This window comes from Poecilia reticulata, chromosome 7 (genome assembly GCF_904066995.2).
Source record: "Poecilia reticulata chromosome 7, P_reticulata-male-v2, whole genome shotgun sequence".
Lineage (NCBI taxonomy): Eukaryota > Metazoa > Chordata > Actinopteri > Cyprinodontiformes > Poeciliidae > Poecilia > Poecilia reticulata.
Genome location: NC_088836.1, coordinates 33,813,197 through 33,833,639, shown reverse-complemented (window position 1 = coordinate 33,833,639; position 20,443 = coordinate 33,813,197). Strand labels below are relative to the sequence as shown.

General features: G+C 42.1%; 2 protein-coding genes and 1 long non-coding RNA gene across 3 annotated transcripts; 1 reads left to right on the top strand and 2 right to left on the bottom strand.

The window, feature by feature from the left end:
* The first annotated feature begins 1,313 nt into the window (after nucleotides 1-1,313).
* Nucleotides 1,314-11,419, top strand: dedd (death effector domain containing). The gene is made up of 5 exons (XM_008414905.3): nucleotides 1,314-1,641; nucleotides 4,333-4,957; nucleotides 9,020-9,124; nucleotides 9,286-9,423; nucleotides 10,247-11,419. Exons 2-5 carry the CDS (start codon nucleotides 4,408-4,410, stop codon nucleotides 10,651-10,653), a joined length of 1,200 nt encoding a protein of 399 aa, XP_008413127.1. The 5' UTR covers nucleotides 1,314-1,641; nucleotides 4,333-4,407; the 3' UTR covers nucleotides 10,654-11,419.
* Nucleotides 5,057-7,678, bottom strand: LOC145552330 (uncharacterized). Its single transcript, XR_014088340.1, has 2 exons — nucleotides 7,501-7,678; nucleotides 5,057-5,771 (listed from the first exon to the last, which is right to left on the bottom strand). It is a non-coding gene; the product is annotated as an uncharacterized LOC145552330 (long non-coding RNA).
* A 1,615-nt stretch (nucleotides 11,420-13,034) lies between the features above and the next one.
* Nucleotides 13,035-19,737, bottom strand: LOC103468108 (uncharacterized). The gene is made up of 7 exons (XM_081609419.1): nucleotides 19,454-19,737; nucleotides 19,174-19,241; nucleotides 16,618-19,093; nucleotides 15,757-15,851; nucleotides 13,771-13,905; nucleotides 13,555-13,663; nucleotides 13,035-13,232 (listed from the first exon to the last, which is right to left on the bottom strand). The coding sequence occupies exons 2-7, from the start codon at nucleotides 19,237-19,239 to the stop codon at nucleotides 13,165-13,167; spliced, it is 2,949 nt and encodes a 982-aa protein (XP_081465545.1). The 5' UTR covers nucleotides 19,240-19,241; nucleotides 19,454-19,737; the 3' UTR covers nucleotides 13,035-13,164.
* Nucleotides 19,738-20,443: the final 706 nt, after the last annotated feature.

Sequence of the window (20,443 nt, the reverse complement as noted above, 5' to 3'; positions counted from 1 at the left end):
CCGGGAAGTGAGCGTATGTTTTCCACGCTCTTTCAACCTTCCTTGGGGGGCCGGGGGGGGGGGGGGGGGGTTGCCGATTTATGTTTTCGCATCCACCTGAATAATGTGTAGTTGCGCCACTGTCTCCTCCCACATCATTTCATAGGGTTGGAGTGAATACAGGGATCATTGACCATTCTCTCTAGATCAGAGATCGAACTCCAGTTCTTTAAGAGTCGGTGTCCTGCAGACTTTAGAAGTGCTTGTCCCAACACCTTTTATGTATCTTTAGCAGTAGTATCTGTTGCTGTGTTAATGTGACCTCATGATCCTATTGAAAAATGAAAACCCATTTTCAGTTTACTGGCAGAGGCCATCAGGTTTCTATTTGAAATGACCCGATATTTAACAGAGTTCAGGCACACCAATCAGATTTAAGGCCTGACTTTGACTGTTCATGTTTCATACCTATTTGTTGTGTACTCTTTGAGATGCTGTGTTAGTTTTGCACCAAATGTAATAGGATGGAAACTGTCTCAAAAGTTCAGGTTTTGTGTCATAAGTCCAGAAATCTTTTCCCCCTCAAAGGTTGTAGAGATTTTTAAGATGTTTCTTTGATAAAATGTCTTAGTAGTTAGTAATTAATTCATGAACAGTGACCTTAACTGAGGCAAGTGAGACCTACAGGGTTCCTCCGTGACCTCCTGGATGAATCATTGATGAGTCATTGAAGTAATTTTGGTTGGTTGACCTCTGCTGAGGCGATTCACTGCCGTTCCAGCTACTTCATCACTGTGGCCATTTGAATCCCAAAGCTTTAGGAATAGCTCTGACTGTCAGATGTCAGTTACATTGCTTCTCATCCATTCCTCATCTTCCTCCCATTGGGGTGGTGATTTGTAGCGTTTTGACATCTTTCAGGCTCTTTCTGTTTAAGTAATTTCTTGATTCTACTCATCTAGTAGCCACATTCAGTGAAAATGAACTCAAGTTTCCAAAAACCATGGTCACGCAGAGTAAATTTATAACTAGCTTGGTTTGGAAAGCTAGTTTTCATTAAGAAATTATGTCATTATTTTAAAATTGCATTATTTGTCTGATACAACATTTTTTTCCATCCCAAAAAAATAAGTGTGTCAAAAATGCAAAAACAAGATATCTCTAAGATAATTTTACAGTAATTAAAACTACAGTTAAGAATTTTTTAAAGAAATATTTAACAATTGTGTTTTTGTATTTCCTATTTTTGTTTGTGTCAAATTTGATAGGTTGTTTTTATTATTTATTCGATCAAGTGGAAAAATAAAACCCCTGAATCTGAAACCCGGAAGTCAACCGCAGTGCGACCAGGAAGTTCTTTCATTTTACCTCAACACCGAAATCTTTTAGCTCAATTTACCTGTGATGCCGATAGCCGGACCAAAACAACTGCATTACCTTTGTGTCCTGTTCTGCAGGACGCCGTTTGCCCCTCAGTCCGCTTTTAAGCTATGGTTTGGCCGGCTTCAGTGAACTGCAGCGCAGCCGCAGAACGGAGCTGACGGTTTTTAGTGGAGAAGAAGCTAAGCTGCTAACAGCTCAGGAGCAGCTAGCTTCATGTTGTTTATCCACCGCGGACTCCTGCTGTCTAAGGCTCATCTGGATCGTCCCAAAACACTCGAGGTAAAGTAAAACTGTCACCTGCATGAGACGTTTGCGTGTGGATTGTGCATTTTATTGTCTGGAGTTAGTTTATCTGTCGCTGTCAGCTAACAGAAATGAAATGTTGTCGTTAGCAGCGTCAATAAACAGCCACAGCCCATCACATGTGTTCAGCTCAGAGGTTCGTCACAGCTAAATACCCCATTTACCCAGATATATTAAGTTATATCACCATTTCTGTACACTGATATAAATTATCATCCAAATCTAGTTTACCTGACATATCATTTTTTTTTATTTCTCCACGTAAGAAATGCATGTTGAATCATTTAGCTTCACCCTTGCAGCTGTTTTTATTTTATTTTTTTAGAAAAGAATACAGTAGAAATGTTCGTCATTGTCCCACAATGGGGAAGTTCAGGTGTACCAGCAGCAAGTCAAAGGAAAGTGGGATCATGCAGATTCACTCAAAGGATAAAAATAAAAATAAGATCAAGAGATTTTAAAATAGGGAAAATTGGAAAACATGGGATAATACTGATCAATCTATGAATATAAAAATTTGAGTCATTGGGGCATGCCATTAGCTATTACATAGGTAATGCTAGTGGCATTACCTATGTAATAGCTAATGCTAATGGCATTACCTATGTAATGTTCCCTGAAACACACACACAGTCCCTGAAACACACACACAGCACCCTGGATTTCTGACTCCAAAACTCTTTTTAACTTGCCCTCACGGCCACAAAAATTGCCCTATTGGTCTCAAAGTCGCTCATGACATAGATATGCATGCCTGCTCCTGTAAAATGTTTTCAAAATTTTGCTAGGGCTTATGTTTTTTTTGTCAGGGGACTTCTGATCGACACTGGGTGTCTCACAAGAATAGAAACTGACTCCAGCATGCTCTCTGACAGAGAGAGCCAGTCCAGGTGCAGATACTTAATTACCATAGCAACGGGACCCAGCCAGAGGCAGTCAAGTCTCACGAACAGGCGCAGAGAGAGGTCTCACATAATCACACATTTCCTGTGATTATCCTTATTGTGGTGAAACTAGTCAGTCATAGCATTATGGTGATGGATCTGGCAAATGCTTTAGTCATTGCAGTTTGGTGGTGAACCATGTTCAACATGGCAGAATTTCACCGACGTGCCTCTGATAATTACAAAGGGAGTAAGTCCAGCAGCAGCTAGAATGCTGGGTCTGAAGCGACGGAAGGGAGCTATTATTTTTATTGGGGATTGGAGTTACGATGGCGACGTAAAAATTTAAAAACGAGTGACTTTTTGACCCCAAAAGAATTTTGAAATCGCTCTCATGGCTGCAAAAATTGCTCTATTGGTTTGAAAGTTGGTCATGACATGTCTGCTCCCGTAAAATGTTTTCAAAATTTCTTTAGGGCTGACGGTTTTCTGTCAAGGTGCTTCAGAGTGAAATCCTGTGACAGGGTGACCTCAGGCACTCAACCATTCCTTTTCAGACTTCTCTGAAAAATTTCACAGCTCAGCGCAAACAATCTTTTTCTCATCACTGCCATTACTGTGAATGAGCTACAGATATGAATCGCAGGACTATCAGAGACGACAAATAGCCCTCTCATACGCTTCAAACAGTTTTTGGATCGAGCTTACGGATCCTGAACGGGAAGCAGTTTTTCGGGCTGCTTTTTTTTAATCAAAACTGACTGGGTGTCTCATAAAGATAGGAATCTTCTTCCATCTTTCTATCTCGCACACACAGCAGTTGGCTGAGGCTTAATCACTATAGCAACAGAATACAGATAAAGGCAGAGCTGCTGGCGGAACACTTTAATACAGAGGGCAGAGCAGAAGGTCAGAACTACAACATGGCGGATCACTCAGTTATTACAGAGGAGCTGAGCTGGCATTTAGAACTACTTGCTGTTTTGGGCATTATATAGCTGGATTAACCAAACCACTGTTACACATTGGATTAGTGTGGCCATTTAAAATGAAGCTTACTGAAAATTTCAAACTTTTATTGACATTTTTCACATCAGGTAATTGCTCTTTTGGGCTTTATGTGACTGGTTTAAACAAACCACTGTTACACATTGAATTAGTGTGGTCATTAAAATTAAGCTTACTGAAAGTTTCAAAATAAAAGCCTGCATCCTCCTCTCATGTCAGTGCACCGCCGTATTTGCAACTGAGGAAGGTTATCAAAATAAAAAAATATTGTTCATTATGTGCATGTATGTGTGAAAAACCCCCAACCCTCTTCAATATGAATAAAATATATTCCTGCTGCTCAATTAATTTAAAATGTTCTTTACTTGGTATTGAAATAGTCTGGTCCATACAGCAACTGTGGGAAGTGTTTAAAAAATGGGACCAATATAAATAAATTCAAGACTGTTTCCCTCTTACAATGTAATTTTTTTTGTATATTAACTGAATAAAATGAATCTGTATGAGGGAAACCAAGGTGACATAATCTATTCTGGACAGAAAACGGATAAAGACCTTACGTTTTGTTTTACCGCTTAAGTTTTTCATTAATATTGTCCAGTTCTACTATTAATTGATTTATTGCGACTAATAATTTAATTAGTATGAACAACTGCGCAATAAAAAGGTATTTCAGTAAAGAGCGGAAACTCAGCATGAAGACGTGGTTTGGAGCTGCTCAGCGTGATGAAAAGTAGTTTTACTCGTCCTTCGTTATGCTTTCGTCTCTCATCAGCTCGTCTGTTGGAGCAGAGGAACGCAGTGGAAGTTGGTGGGATCCTAACGTCTCTCGTCTTTACCGACCTTGGAGATGACGTCACAACAACAACAACCAATCCCGAATGCCGGTATTCCTGCTCACCTGGCCCCGAACTCCTCGGCTCACTCCCAGCTGCGGGTGGACTCCAGTCAGAGCCGGGCGAACAGCGGGCCGCTGGAGCACAGAGCGTCGCTAGGCAGGAGGGGCTGCCGCAGCGTGGCGGCACCCAGCGACCAGACGGCCAACAGAAACATTTCCGCTCGCTCCACAAACTCCGGCTCATCCAGACAAGACGGGACCTTTGAGCCGTGGCCTGAGGAGGCCGTAGACAACTCCCACGGGCTGTACTCCCTCCATCGCATGTTCGACATCGTCGGAGCCCAGCTAACGCACAGGGACGTCAGGGTGCTGTCCTTCCTGTTTGTCGACGTGATTGACGAGTACGAGCGCGGCGGCATCAGGAGCGGCAGAGACTTCCTGCTGGCGTTGGAACGCCAGGGCCGGTGCGACGAGACGAACTTTCGACACGTTCTCCAGCTTCTGAGGATAATCACCCGCCATGACCTCCTGCCTTACGTCACCCTCAGGAAGCGGCAGACTGGTGAGTTACAGTTCCTGTTCAACGGCAGCTGCGTTTCCATTAACCATAGAACTGCACAACTTGAATTATGAAAATAAATTTGCTCACTACAAACAACAATTTTTAAGAAAACTGACATTTTAATAAAAAATCCTTTGCTGGAGAATGATGTTGTTTTTCAGACAAATTTAAATAGAGATATTTTGCAAAACTGCTATGGAAACATTTTTTTTACATTACACTAGTCACATGATCAACAGCCAGACGTTACTACTGGCAGAAACGACAAAAAAGACAACAGGAAGTAGTTGGAGTGTTATGCACCCCCCGTGGTGGTAACATAAACAAGTGGAACGTAAAATGATTACAAAAGAAGGTTTCACAAAACCAAAACAATACAGTTTAACCCAATTAACACTCAAAAAAAGATTAACAAACTAAAAAATATTAAATGCAAATTAAATTACAAATTGTCCAAACAAGTCAATCCAAAGTACGTTCAAACAACCCAAAAGGGAAAAGGTAAAACACACAAAGGCGGCACCAAGCCTCCCAAACACGAGCTTCTGGCTTGAGAAAACAAACTACAGCAAAGTCAAAACTGAACAAGCAGAAACAAAATGTGCCAAAACTACTCAAAGGTGGGGGACAGCTCAACAAAACCTCTTCCTACTGGCTGCCCCACAGGAGAAATGTTTCAGGAGCCTTTTATACGGTGCAGGTGGGCCTCATCAGTGACTGATTGGCTTGCAATTCCACCTCTGGTCCAATAGGGTCGCTGCTCTCCTGCAGCCTCCAAGCAGCCAATCAGGAAAGTGTTCTCTCACAGCTGAACCTGCATAACAGAAAGAGCCTGCAAGAGGCCAGGGGTCAACAGCAGCTGCGTCTCCATTAACCATAGAACTGCACAACTTGAATTATAAAAATAAATTTGCTCACTACAAACACAGCAATTTTGAAAAAACTGAAATTTTAATTAAAAAATATTTTGCTGGAGGATGATGTGGTTTTTCAGGTGGATTTAAATAGATATATCTTGCAAAACTGCAATGGAAGCACTTTTTTTCACATTACACTAGTCACATGATCAACAGCCGGATGTTACTACTGGCAGAAACAACAAAAAGACGACAGGAAGTAGTTGGAGGATGATGTTTTTGTTTTTTCAGACAATGTGCAGCCACAAAGTTTACAAAAAGTTGTGAATCATTGTGTGTCAGGCTTGTTTCTCCTACGCCTGCGTAAGATGCTGATGTCTCCTCTGATTGGCTGAGCTGTGAATATATTTTATTTAACTGTTTACATTCACGTATGACTTTAATTTCCTGTTTAATGGAAACACCATAAATGCAAAATGGTTTTGTTTTCAAACATTAGCAGAATATAGACAAAGATTTGCACACATTATCAGTGTAGACGCAGCTATTCACCAGAAACCTGTAAACATTTTACCAATCAGAGGATTAAAAGTGTTTTACACTCTAGAGAGAAACATTGATTCTCTTAAAACCTCTGAAAGAAATGAAATCAGTTCAGATCCACTTAGAAGATCAGCAGCCAACTTACTCCAGTACCAAACTGGTTCTAGTGCTTTCTCAGCTCCAAGTAATTCATGCAGACAAACTTTCTCCCTGCATTGTGTTTCTCTTAGAAACCCAACAGGAAGAGGGTCAAACATTTACCTCTGGGTCACCCAAAGGCTGCTGTGGCTCTGCTTGGCCCTCATGGACAAACATGAACACCTTCTCAGGATATTTTTAGTTCAACTGAACTATTGAGATGCAGTTTTCACTTCAGCCTCACAGGGGCGATAATGTGCTGACTTATACAGAGGAGGACGAGGAGAGGAAAAGAACTGAATAAAGGGATTTTCAAGCAGAAAATAAAAAAATTAGGCCTTAAACAGAATAGCAGACTGGTTGTTCTGATGAAACCATTTAGAAAACGTTTTCAGCCTGCAGTGGAACTTCTTAGGTGGGAGAAGAACTTTTTCTGGCGTCTTTGTTAGATCTAAGGAAAATCAGCTAAAGTCCAAATCCAGCCAGCCTCTGGTCAGCCCAAAGTCCTCACATCCTGTTGGAGGAACCTCCGTTGATGCATTCAGGTACAGCTGGGACACAAGGCTGCCAACATATCAAAACAACTCTAAGTGATTCAAGCATGTTTCAGTCGGCACCGTTTTCAAGCGGCTGTATTATTGTATCCATCCATTTGCTGTTTTTACGTGTTTTTACAGTTTTATTAATGGAAAACAATCGAACCAGGTATCCAGTCAGTTCAATTAATTCCAATTGTTAAAGTTGTAGAATGAAATTAAATCAAATTCATGCCAGAAATGGAAAGTTATTTTCTGTTTTACTCAACATATTTCATTCCATACTAAATCGTGCTGAAAAAACACCGAACTGTGACTTTAAACCTGAATATGGGATTTTCCTTCAATACAATTTCTGCTGCTATGCTGATATTCAACTGTATTTTTGCATTGACAATCCATCCAGCCAAATAGATTAAAAGCACATTATAAACCTGTAAAGGTTTGAGTAAATTGAGAGAAGACGCACCTCGGGAACAAACTTCTGTGGCCAATCATTTCCCTGCAGTGGCGTCTCCTTTGCAGTCCGTACCTCTCGGTGGAGTCTTGGGGTTATTTTTATCCAGGATGTACATTAGTAACGTCCGTGGGGCCTCATCGTTTCGCTTGCACATCAATGCCAGAGTCCTGAACATCTTGTTCCTGAATAAAACATTAATCTGTGTGGTGTCTGCACAACTGAAACTTCTTAAAGGGCCAGCAGACCTAAAATCCTGCAGAATCAGAAGGGTTTGGTTTTATTCAACTTTGGCTTTTCTAAAACGCCGTCCTGTGAAGCTGCACTTTACCCTCCCTGGTCGCCCGACAGAAGACGTTGTTTTCAGGCTGTTTGGTGAAAATTCAGACTTTTTTCTAGAACATTTCTGTGATTAATCTCAAAATTTCTGACTTTTTCTTGCAAATTTTTTACTTTTGAAAATCAGAAATTTTTACGATTAATTAGATCTCTCTCTCTGTATCTCTCTCTCTTTCTCTCCTCTCTCTTTCTCTGTGTCTCTCTCTCTTTCCTCACTCTTTCTTTTTCTCTCTCTCCCTTTCTCTCTGTGTCTCTCTCTCTTTCTCTCCTCTCTCTCTCCCTTTCTCGCTGTCTCTCTCTCTCTCCCTTTCTCTCTGTATCTCTCTCGCTCTTTCTCTCTCTCTCTCTTTCTCTCCTCACTCTTTCTCTTTCTCTCTCCCTTTCTCTCTGTATCTCTCTCTCTTTCTCTCCTCTCTCTCTCTCTCTCCCTTTCTCTCTGTATCTCTCTGCCTCTCTTTCTCTCTCTTTCTTTCTGTCTGTCTGTCTCTCTCTCTCTCTCTCCCTGAAACATAACAACATCACAAAAGCTGTTGTACACCCATTGCAACTAACGATGCTTGTTTGTCCCGTAAAACGTCGGAAACTTCACCGTCATGCTGCTGCACGTAGCAACAACTCGCAGGCGGAAGTGAGAGGCTGCCCTCCACAAACAATGACTGGGGCGAAACACGGGGCGCTAAATAATAAGACTTAATTTAACGAAGCTTTGAGGCAGATACGTTTTCCCCAAAGAATTTTAATAATCAAGGTACTCGAATCATTCGAGGAATCGTTACAGCCCAGCAGTCACTGAACTGGAGGGTTATGTAGCTTTCACCTGGTCTGTTTTGGCCAGACTAACAAAACTAAATATTACTTGCTTTACTTGCTTCTGCTGCTGTTTTTCTTTGGACTGTCACAAACTTCCCCATCTCTCCTCCTCCATCAGCTCTGTACACCAGAGTACCTGTGTTTGCTGCTTCCTCTTCTGCAGTGAACAGGCAGCCTGCTGATTAATTTGAACACTGCTGCCATCTAGGGACTGGAAACTTGCTTATCATTCAAGCGTTTAGGATGAACTGGATTCTGAGCCTTTTTAGGGTATTTTTTTTGTCTCTTTAAGAACATTCAATGATTGCTGGTGCATTTGGGTTCTTCTCTGGTAGTTTGGAGGTTTGCATTAGAAATCAGCTACTAACTAAGTTGTTTCCAGTGTGCCCAGATCCTGTTGACAAGTACCTGGAGGAAACGTCTGTGCGATACATTTCACCCAGAGGATCAGAGCAGTGTAAAGACGCCGTAGCCCACAGAAGAACAGGTGGGTCTGCGTGGAAACGTCCCACCCGCCATGTTTACAGCAGTCCACTGGCAAAAACTCCAACTTAATAACAACAAACGCCGATATTTTCCTTCAGAGAGCTCTTTAGCTTATGCTGACATGGTTTCCTAACAGTTTTAAACATGATTTCCACTTTATAGGTTCACAGCCGTTCATATGCTGCTCCCCATCAGGATCACATGTGGGCTCTCCCCGAACCAAGCCGAGCCCTCCGGCGCCGCACCGCAAGCGGAAGAGGAGTAATTCATCTGCTGACTGCAAAGAAAAGCAAACCTGTGGTGAGAATGAAAAGGATCACAGCTCAGAGTTAGAACCGTTATATTAGTGAGGATGTAACACTAATATTATCTCTTATATTGGTGAGAAGGAATGTTTATGTCCATGTAGGACGTAAACGTATAAAGCTGAGCAAGGCCAGCCAGTTCTGATGTGTGGAATCAGCAGTATGATGTGTATGTAGCACCACAGAAGAAGAAATGACGTAATCTGACTTCTATGTTGATCTCAGTTCAGTGACAGGGAGAGGACAACAGGAAGTGACCATGCAGGGTTTCCCCCAGAAATATGGCCGACCCCGGAGGTCGGGGCGTTACGGCAGTCCACCAGCAACTCGCTGGGTTTTTCACTCAAAATGTTTAAAACTGACAGGAAATTTGAAAATATGACTATTATGTGTTATTGGAAGACATTATTAACAGCAGCTTAACACCAACTACAGTATAAAAAAAGGCAAACAATACAATTAAAATAAATATTAATAATTTCCCCTTCAGTTGTTTCATCCTAATGAAAGTGTCCATATATTTTTAATCCTTTATCTGTGTCTTCTCACTTTATTGGCTGAAGTTGTTGGATTGTAGAGCAGTAAAGACGGGCAGTGGTTACAGAGCGGATAGAAAAGACTGACCTCATGTGTTCACTTACTCCTCATGCTATGGCCTGTTGCAAGAAGCAATAAATCTAATTACATGACAACAAATGAACAAACGAGCCTTAGTCTGCTGAAAGAGAGAACCTGGAGGCCCGCCAGGCTTATAATGCACTGGGGGAAACTGATGTCTGTGCAGAGACGGGATCATTTTCATGTCGCTTCCTTTTCAGATATTCGTCTTCGGGTTCGCGCAGAGTACTGCCAGCACGAGTCGGCCCTCCAAGGGAACATCTTCTCCAACAAGCAGGAGGCGGTGGAGCGGCAGTTCGAGCGCTTCAACCAGGCCAACACCATCCTGAAATCCAGAGACTTGGGCTCCATCATCTGCGACATCAAGTTCTCGGAGCTCACCTACCTGGACGCCTTCTGGAGGGACTACATCAACGGATCGCTGCTGGAGGCGCTCAAAGGGGTCTTTATCACGGATTCCCTAAAGCAGGCCGTGGGCCACGAGGCCATCAAACTGCTGGTCAATGTTGACGAGGAGGACTACCTGGCCGGCCGCTGCAAACTGCTGCGCAACCTGGTGGCGAGCGGAGGGAGTCTACGCGTAGGGAACCGAGACGCCGTGTCTTAGATGGACTCTGAGCGGCGGCGGCGGTGGGGGGGGGCAGAGCCGCTGTACTTCCTGCTTAAAGAATAGCGTGAGATGTGGTTGTATTCTTTGATGTGTGTGCTTGAAGGGACCTTAGGAACCTCAAGCCCATTTATTCCTAAAGAGTTAATCTTATTGGATATCTACTCGGCGCCGTAAGCATCGCATGTGAGGAGACGCGGAGCGGAACCTTCCGGCATCAGTCTGGAGGAACGTCGCCTCCGCTCCGGTTGGGAATAACGTGTGCATTAAGCCTCCTTCCTCATCGTTGTATGTTTGACCTTTCCAGCTGTTTTCTTAACGACACTTTTCACCCCGACTCAAAGTGAAGTTGCTTTCAGTGCAAGATGCTCGTTATAATCAGGTTAATCATTAGAAGTTGTGTTTTTCTTCAGCGTTTTCCCAGCAGGCACGGAGCACAGCTGGCTGCCAGCCTCAGATGTTATTTGAATCTGTAATTGTTCCAAACACTACCGATGTTTTGAGGTGTTCCTCTGTGGATCTGATGTACATGACTGATCACATTGGTGCATTTTCAGCCACTGTGTCTTTGATTGAAACGGTAGGAATGAACTCATCATCCTGGTGTAACCAAGTCTGTCGCTGATGTCGTTTTATTTTTCTAACTAGAAAACGCCGTCGGACATTTTCAGCCTGCACCTCCTCCCTCCCTCATTCTGTCACTCATGTTACACACAGAGTTTTTTTTAAATTGAAACTACACTTAAAAATAAATGAAGACAAATCAGCTGTTTCAAATTTTACTGATTTAAAGACACATTTATTGACATTCTTGTTGCAGGTCTGCAGTGATCAATCAATGGGATTTTTAAAAAACATTTTGAGAAATTTCACTTTCAATTTGAAGATGTTTAAATAGAACTTTATGCTGAAAAATAGCTTTAAGAGGGACAGTTTTGTTTACCTTACAAAAATCTCCCTTAAAATAAATTGAAGTGGAAATTTATATTTCAAATTTGTTCACGTGTTTAGGAACTGCTAATACAGAAGTTTACATACACCAAATAAAAAGAAACGGCCATATTTTTTTCCCCTGTGTGAAGTTAAATCAGTCCTAACTTCTTCTGTTTTATGTCAGTTAAAATAGCTAAAATTTGGTAAAAGCCACAATAATGAAAGAATCTGTCCATCAAAGCACTCAGGAAGGAGTCGGGTTCTGGTCCAAAACGTGCAGATTAACCCCAGAACAGAAGCTGGTGAGACAGTGAAGCTGGTTTGTACTGACATGGCCTGAAAAGCCGCTCAGCGAGGCGGAAGCAGTTACTTCAAAGGAAACAGAATCACTAGTCTGTAAATGTACTGAGGGACAAAGATCTTTATTTCTGGAGACGTCTGATGAAACTGACACGGAGCTGTCTGGTCATAATGACCATCGCTGCATTTGGAGAGGAAACACGGATGCTTGTATCATCTAACTGTGAAGTACAGGGTGGCAGCATCATGTGGGCCTTTTTTGCTGCAGGAGGAACAAATAATGAAATATATGGAAATATTGGAGCAACATCCAAAGACATCAGCAGGAGGTTAATATGATGAGGAGGTAAGAGGAAATATGGATGAATAGGTTGAGGATTGGGCTTTCAAGTCTTAATAGTAGTTTAAATATTGTAGGAAAATGTCTGATGTAAAGAAATAGAAGAGGTGGAACATGTTTGATAAAATGTAGAAAATATGCATGAGAGAGAGGAAAGGGCAACAAGCCTTTCAGTAACAATGGTTGCTATATTAAAGCATCAATCAGAATGTGTAATTATAGCACTTATAAAGTACTTAAAAACACAAAGTCAGCAGAGAATTTAATATTAAATAAGGGTTTTGAAGATAGGGTGAGTTAAACTTGTGTTTGCACTTCTGTCCAATTGGTGGCAGTAATGCACTAAGATTATAAGCTACATCCTACAGAAGAAGAAGTAGCTTCACCGTGTTCAGAAATTACTGTTACCAATAAAAATAAGTCAGGTTTTCAAAAACATAAATAAATAAATAAAATAAAACTAAGACAAACAAGGTTGTTAATTTGTAACCCGGTTTTTCTCCGAGAGAGCTGGGTAAACTAGTGTTTGAGTACGAACCTGTTAGCTTAGTTAGCTTAGCTTCATACTGTTTAATCTCCATTTCACCAGCATTTAATCAATGTTGGAAAACATTTACCAAGATATTCATACATTTAACTTAGTATTTATATCTTGTGCCAAATGAACAACAGATGAGTCAGTCAGTATAATTTATCAGATAAGATTATTTGGGAATCTCACATTTGAAAGTGTGATTTTAAAAAAGCTTAAATGTGACGTGACTGCAACTCATTTTAAACCCAGCAGTAAATGATAGAAACAGTCTGCTGAGAAGAAGATAATATGTTTATTTGTGTTTAAAATACAGTAAATCAGGTGGGAGGAAATATCTCCAAAAAGTTACATTATTGGGGCTCAAATCCGGATGCGACGCGTTTGGGGTCCAACAGAGACGGAGCTACGGACGTCTTTTGCAGATGAAGGCGTTATTCCTGTCGCACACGACATCGTTGACACAGTCTTGTTCTGAAGCAAGACAAAAAAATCTAACTATCACATATTTCTCTTTTCTACCAGGAAATGCTACAAATATGGAATAGGGCCACTGAAAAAGAAAAAATTATTCTGACATTCCCACAGAATTTTAACATTAATTTTCTGAGCTCAGAAGTCAAAATTCTGAGAAAAAAGTCAAAATTCTTTTTTTTTCTTCCATTGGTTCTAATCTTCTGTATACAAAAGTCCAACTGGTTTTATGTTGGGTGAAAATAGGCTTTAAATTAAAGCAACGCAGCATATTAAATGTAATGAAGTTGTTTTGCGTATAAAGCTGAGTTTGATCTCTGACCGTTGACGTTGATCTCCATGCAGTTCTCTGTATTGAGGTTGTTTGGTTCCCCGGAGCCCCACATGGTGAAGTCATTCCTTGATCCATCGCTCCACTGCCAAGTCCCTTCCTGAGGGAAACGGTTCACGTTACTAACACGCTCCAGGCCAGCTCACACCTCTCATCATGACTGAGAATGTTAGATGTATTTTGTTTCAGAGTAAGAGCTGCTCTGACTTCCATTGCATCGTATCCTCCAACCCAGGTCCTTCTGTTGTTTCCTGCTACGTGGAAGATGAAGTTCCTGATGAAAGCGTACTCCTCTTGGTTGAGGATGGAGGCCAGGTTTCCACCATGGCTGATGCAGTATTGCTGAAGAGGAAGATCAGATGCAGATGAACCAAACCTTCATATCAACACCAACAGACCAAAGGATGATTCGGTCTGCTGAATCAAACAATACAGACAATGGCAAAGAATAAAATGGAGACATTTACCTTCCTAAAGGGAACAACTGAGATCCAGAGGGGAGTAAAATAATCACGAATTGAAGACTAAAAACTAGCTACATTTTGGAAAGTTATTATTTTTCATGTGATGATGTTTGTGTCATTTTATTTTGAGAGCTTTATATCTGCAGTCCGCTTAGCGAAAAGTCATTCATGTGTACTACAAATACTTCATACTAGAAATGAGGCAGTGTACTTAACGTTTACTTTTTATAAACTACATTTGATATAGTAGAGATGTAAACTTGGTTTATACTGGAAAGTATGAAGAGAAATCCAAGATTAAGCACTTAAGCTTATATTTTAATGCTAAAGTGTATACTTGTACTTTGTTATAGACTAGTTATTACTCATTTATGATTCTTATAATAACTTGATATTTGTATGGAATAAGGTTGTCATTGACTCATGCTACATTTAATGTGGCAGAATAAGTTTTTACATTACCACGTTTGATTTGAGGCCGTTATAAACTTACACTTTCAGTATCAAACTTCAAAAGTTTGCAGTATATAATATGTGGTTAACTGCATTAACTTTATGTACATTAACAAAACAGAAACAGAAAAACACCTGATTTTATTAATCAGGTTCGAGTCCCTGTCATACTTGTGGAATACTTTAAATAGACGTCAATAAACTGAAATTTGAACCACTAATATTGAAGATGTAAAAGTATACTCTGTTATAAACTTTAAAATGTCCCAATTTAGTCCAAAGAAGTATTAAATTAGAATATTTTATGAATATATATGCTACAGGTACATGGTTTGTAGTCAGAGTTGCGTTAATTAACTAGTTATTACTGAACTTTGTTGAAAAAATGCAATCGAGTAATTTTATTATGAAGTATTTTTACTCTTACATAAGTAAAATTTCCGGATTTTCTACCCATTGAATGAAAAACAAACATGTTTTAACCAAATATTCAGCAAACGCAGACACACAACTTGCAGTTTTTGTTAAAGTTTCTAAAGTTTTTATAATGAAAGAAATTGATTTGGAAAAATTATTTATTTGGCCTGATTTTATTTTTTATTACTTATATGAATTATTGTCATTTTTGTTTTTAAAATACCAAAAATTCCACTTAACTTTATATTTTGGACCATCTAATTTTTAAATATTAAATGATTGATCATTTGATCAGTTACTCAGTACTTAGTAGACTTTTTTTTATTTTTACCAAATACTTTTTTACTCGAGTAATTTCTACTTTTTACTTTTACTGAAGTAAAAATGTGGTGACGTGGTGCTTCTCTTACTTGAGTGTAATGTTGGGTACTGTGCGCTAATGCTAGATAATGACGCAGAGGCTCTGGGACCGATTGGTAGTGACTCCATCCTCCACTAGGGGGCTCCCGCGCTCTGTCCTCGTTGCATTAAACTGAAGCATGGCGGAAGAGCAGAAGCTCACCAGCCAAATATTTACATTCAAATTATAAAAATCAACCAAGCAGCCCTTATAACATTTTTTTGTAATAATTTGGTGATATTTTTATTAATTTTCTTATCTTAAACTACCAGGGCTTCATAGTTATTAGACAGTTTTAAAAACACAGTTTGAACTCTAAATGCCAGGATAAAAATCCGTCTTTATTATCACAATCTACACAGGTTTAAATATTTGTTCCTGAGTATCTGAGTCCCTGCTGAGCTCTAACAGAGGATTAAAACTCAAGACTGACTCATGTCAGCATAAAGTGTGTCATACCTCAGCCTCGGCCCAGTCCAGTTCAGTACCAACAAACAGGTAACAGCGGTCCTGGAACCACGTCCAGCCAAGAGGGCAAATGTTGCAAAACTGTCCTGTAAACCACGATGAACATGTTAAAAAGAAACAAGTGTGATGATGCAATACGGCAGCATCACTAAATCTTTTCTAAACAAATGGATTTATATTCAATGTAATAATATTTTTGCTAAAACTGAACAAAATGACACCAGGCTCCATTTTGGGGCCGTTTTAACCAGACATTTAAAGACTCTCCTAGGCTCAGATTAAAGATTATTTCCTCAGCTTTGGACATTGATAGGCAGCTGATACACGGATTTACTTTTGGTCACATGGCGCCACGTTTCCTCTGACCGTATAGAGATGATATCAGAACCTGAGTTTTATTCAAATCCAACGGAAATGGTGTCAATGAACTTTGCTCCATCTGGGCTGGTCAGACATTTTGTTTCACCAGCCGCCTCTTTACAAAACCTACAAACATTCGTTTCACATTTTTCTTAATATCTTTAAAATGAACAAACAAAAATATTTGCACAAACTTAGTACGAATGTTTGACACCAATTTTGTTAGATTTAACTTTTTGATTTTTAGGCTTTCATTAATATTAATAATGAAAGTAATAATAATCAATAATAGTAATTATTGTAGTTTTTTCTGAACAACGTTATTAAATGAAGACGTTTGTTAATACGTTTGAAAGAACGTATAAGCTAACATGCATACAGGAGAACACGTTGATCCAAACCTGAACCCTGAGGAACCCCAGATGAAGCTGAGAAATCATTTATCAGGCAGGACAAACCAGAAGGAGAGGAAGAAATGACGAAAACACAAACCTGGAGGAGCGAATGGACCTCCGTGGCCAGGACGACATCCTGATCCAGGTCTTCCTGCTGCGCCTCCTCCACCTCCTGCTCCTCCTTCTCCACATCCTTCAGGAGGAGGAGGAGGTGGAGATGGAGGAGGAGGTGAAGAGGGAGGAGGTGGAGATGGAGGAGGAGGGGAAGAAGGAGGAGGTGGAGATGGAGGAGGAGGTGAAGAGGGAGGAGGTGGAGATGGAGGAGGAGGTGAAGAAGGATGTGGAGGAGGTGAAGAAGGATGTGGAGGAGGGGAAGAAGTAGCAGGTGGAGGAGGAGGAGGAGATGGAGATGGAGGAGAAGGAGGTGGAGGAGAAGGATGTGGAGGAGGGGAAGAAGGAGGAGGTGGAGATGGAGGAGGAGGTGAAGAGGGAGGAGGTGGAGATGGAGGAGGAGGTGAAGAAGGATGTGGAGGAGGGGAAGAAGGAGCAGGTGGAGATGGAGGAGGAGGTGAAGAAGGATGTGGAGGAGGGGAAGAAGGAGGAGGTGGAGATGGAGGAGAAGGAGGTGGAGTAGGAGGTGGAAGAGGTGAAAAAGGAGGAGGTGGAGATGGAGATGGAGGAGAAGGAGGTGGAGGAGGAGGTGAAGAAGGGTGTGGAGGAGGAGGAGGTGGAGATGGAGGAGGAGGTGAAGAAGGAGGAGAAGGAGGTGAAGAAGGAGGTGGAGGAGGTGAAGAAGGAGGAGGTGGAGATGGATGAGAAGGAGGTGGAGAAGGAGGTGGAGGAGGTGGAGGTGGAGATGGAGATGGAGGTGGAGGAGGTGGAGGTGGAGGAGGAGGTGAAGAAGGATGTGGAGGAGGTGAAGAAGGAGGAGGTGGAGATGGAGGAGGTGGAGATGGAGGAGAAGGAGGTGGAGGAGGAGGTGGAAGAGGTGAAAAAGGAGGAGGTGGAGATGGAGGAGGAGGTGAAGAAGGAGAAGAAGGAGAAGGAGGTGAAGAAGGAGGTGAAGGAGGTGGAGGATGTGGAGATGGAGGTGTGGTACGTGGAGGAGGTGAAGCAGGAGGAGGTGAAGAAGGAGAAGGTGGAGATGGAGGAGGTGAAGAAGGAGGAGGTGGAGATGGAGGAGAAGGAGGTGAAGAAGGATGTGAAGGAGGTGGAGATGGAGGTGGAGGAGGTGAAGAAGGAGGTGAAGGAAGTGGAGATGGAGGTGTAGTAGGTGGAGGAGGTAAAGCAGGAGGAGGTGGAGATGGAGGAGAAGGAGGTGAAGAAGGAGGTGGAGAAGGAGGTGGAGGATGTGGAGATGGAGGTGTAGTACGTGGAGGAGGTGAAAAAGGAGAAGGTGGAGATCGAGGAGGTAAAGAAGGAGGTGGAGGAGGTAGAGAAGGAGGAGGAGGAGGTGAAGAAGGAGGTGAAGGAGGTGGAGATGGAGGTGAAGAAGGAGGTGGAGATGGAGGTGGAAAAGGTGGAGAAGGTAAAGAAGGAGGAGGTGGAGATGGAGGTTTAGGAGGTGAAGAAGGAGGTGGTGGAGGTGAAGAAGGAGGTGGAGGAGGTGGAGATGGAGGAGAAGGAGGTGAAGAAGGAGGTGGAGGAGGTGAAGAAGGAGGAGGTGGAGATGGAGGTGTAGTGCGTGAAGGAGGTGAAGAAGGAGGAGGTGAAGATGGAGGAGAATTAGGTGAAGAAGAAGAAGTAGGTGGAGATGGAGAAGGAGGAGGAGGTGAAGAAGGAGGTGGAGATGGAGGTGGAAAAGGTGGAGGAGGTAAAGAAGGAGGAGGTGGAGATGGAGGTGGAGGAGGTGAAGAAGGAGGTGGTGGAGGTGAAGAAGGAGAAGGTGGAGATGGAGGAGGTAAAGAAGGAGGAGGTGAAGAAGGAGGTGAAGGAGGTGGAGATGGAGGTGAAGAAGGAGGAGGTGGAGATGGAGGTGGAGGAGGTGAAGAAGGAGGTGGTGGAGGTGAAGAAGGAGGTGGAGGAGGTGGAGATGGAGGAGAAGGAGGTGAAGAAGGAGGTGGAGGAGGTGAAGAAGGAGGAGGTGGAGATGGAGGTGTAGTACGTGAAGGAGGTGAAGAAGGAGGAGGTGAAGATGGAGGAGAATTAGGTGAAGAAGAAGAAGTAGGTGGAGATGGAGAAGGTGGAGGAGGAGAAGAAGGAGGTGGAGGAGAAAGAGGGCCTCCCTCACTTCCCCCTCCTTCTCCACCTCCTTCTGGAGGAGAAGAAGGTGGATGAGGTGAAGAAGGAGGAGGTGGAGATGGAGGAGGTGGAGAAGAAGAAGGACGTGCAAAAGGAGGAGTAGGAGGTGGAAATCGAGGACGAGGAGGTGGAGAAGAAGAAGGAGGTGGAGAAGGAGGAGGTGATGAAGGAGGAGGTGGAGAAGGTTGAAGCCTTCCTTCATCTCCACTTTGTTCTTTTAAACCTCCTCTTCCTCCTCCTCCTCCTCCTCCTCCTCCTCCTCCTCCTCCTCCTCCTCCTCCTCCTCCTCCTCCTCCTCCTCCTGCTTCTCCTGGCTGTGGATCATATTCTGCCTGTGGATGAATAAAACCTTTAGACCGCCATCGTTTCAGTTGAACACCAGATAAAATCCAGGTTTTGGTTTTTTACTCACTTCACCTCCTGCGTTTAGTTTCATCAGCCCAAATATCAGCAGAGTGAGCAGAGGAGCTGAAACCATCTCTGCAAACACAAGCAGCTTTATTTACTCTTCACAAAACACTTTCCAGCTCAAACACTCAGACACATAGCACTGATATTTTCAAAATATGTTTTATAGTGTTATTTTTCTTCAGTTTTTTTAATCCTTTATTTCAGTTTTATTCACAGTCAGATCTCATATAATCCAAACTAAACCCTCATCTGTTCTGCAGCAGTCAGTAAGTCGGGCTTACCTTGTTCTGATGAGGCATCAAAGCAGCAAACACTTTTTCTTCATGACCTCTAAGCTTTTATAGATCGGAGGATGCGTCTCTCACTCACTGATAGCTGACAGGTTGAAGATAAGAAGCAACATCTGAAGAAGATTGGAGAAGGTTGTAGGACAATCCCTCCCGCTCATTTTGTGACCTGGTTATGAGTTTTGATTCTCACTGAGACTCAGATAAAGTTATCAGAACTACAAGACGACATGCTGAGTCGTGTTTCCTGTCATTTGGCTCTTGTCAGTTCAACTCCTCTTTTTTTAAGAAAAAGTCTTAGTATTATTGCTGACCTATTGACTCTTTAACTTTCAAAAATATCTTTAAAGCAAAAGCAGCACAATGTAAATGTGTTGCTGCACAAACCAGCACAAAAATAATCTAATTGATTGACACCAATTTTGTCTGATTTGAAGAAGGTGGGAGGGTTGGTTTACCTTTCATACCTTCTGAAAACATTTATAAATATCTTTAAAATAATAGCGGCACAAAGGAAAAACTTTGCTGCACAAAAGCAGCACAAATGTTAGACACCAATTTTCTTAGATTTGAAGAAAATGGGGGCCATTTTTACTGGCGTCCTTAAGTTTGCAGGACGGGGCTGGACTTTCAAATGTTCTCTCTAAAATTGTCCGTAGGTCTGAATGTGATCATGGCTGTCTTGGTGTTGCTCCTTGTTGGACTGGTTAGATGGACTGGAGTCAAACTCCAGCTGCCCAAGAGTCTGCATAGACAAGTGGACGACGGTTGTATGAGAGGAGAGTAGCTCACAACTTTACGGTTAGATCAGTGCGTCCAGCACAGCTGATGCTCATCACTCTGTAGACGCCATCAGGTCGAGTTCTGAGCTCACTCTCTTATAGCTGCGCTTTCATTAAACATGAAACTGCACAATAAATTCTTGTAATGTAAACATGCCGATTTATGTCGCAGAACTGCAATGGCACACAAGAACAACAGCCG

What these genes read in the sequence shown, in the direction of transcription:
- dedd (XM_008414905.3), top strand. Translation starts at nt 4,408, where the DNA reads ATGACGTCACAACAACAACAACCAATCCCGAATGCCGGTATTCCTGCT. An exon ending in CGTAGCCCACAGAAGAACAG is followed by an intron (nt 9,125 to 9,285) that starts GTGGGTCTGCGT and finishes TCCACTTTATAG; the next exon opens with GTTCACAGCCGTTCATATGC. An exon ending in CAAAGAAAAGCAAACCTGTG is followed by an intron (nt 9,424 to 10,246) that starts GTGAGAATGAAA and finishes CTTCCTTTTCAG; the next exon opens with ATATTCGTCTTCGGGTTCGC.
- LOC103468108 (XM_081609419.1), bottom strand. Translation starts at nt 19,239, where the DNA reads ATGGTTTCAGCTCCTCTGCTCACTCTGCTGATATTTGGGCTGATGAAA. An exon ending in GAGGATACGATGCAATGGAA is followed by an intron (nt 13,664 to 13,770) that starts GTCAGAGCAGCT and finishes CGTTTCCCTCAG; the next exon opens with GAAGGGACTTGGCAGTGGAG. An exon ending in CATGGAGATCAACGTCAACG is followed by an intron (nt 13,233 to 13,554) that starts GTCAGAGATCAA and finishes GTCTTGCTTCAG; the next exon opens with AACAAGACTGTGTCAACGAT.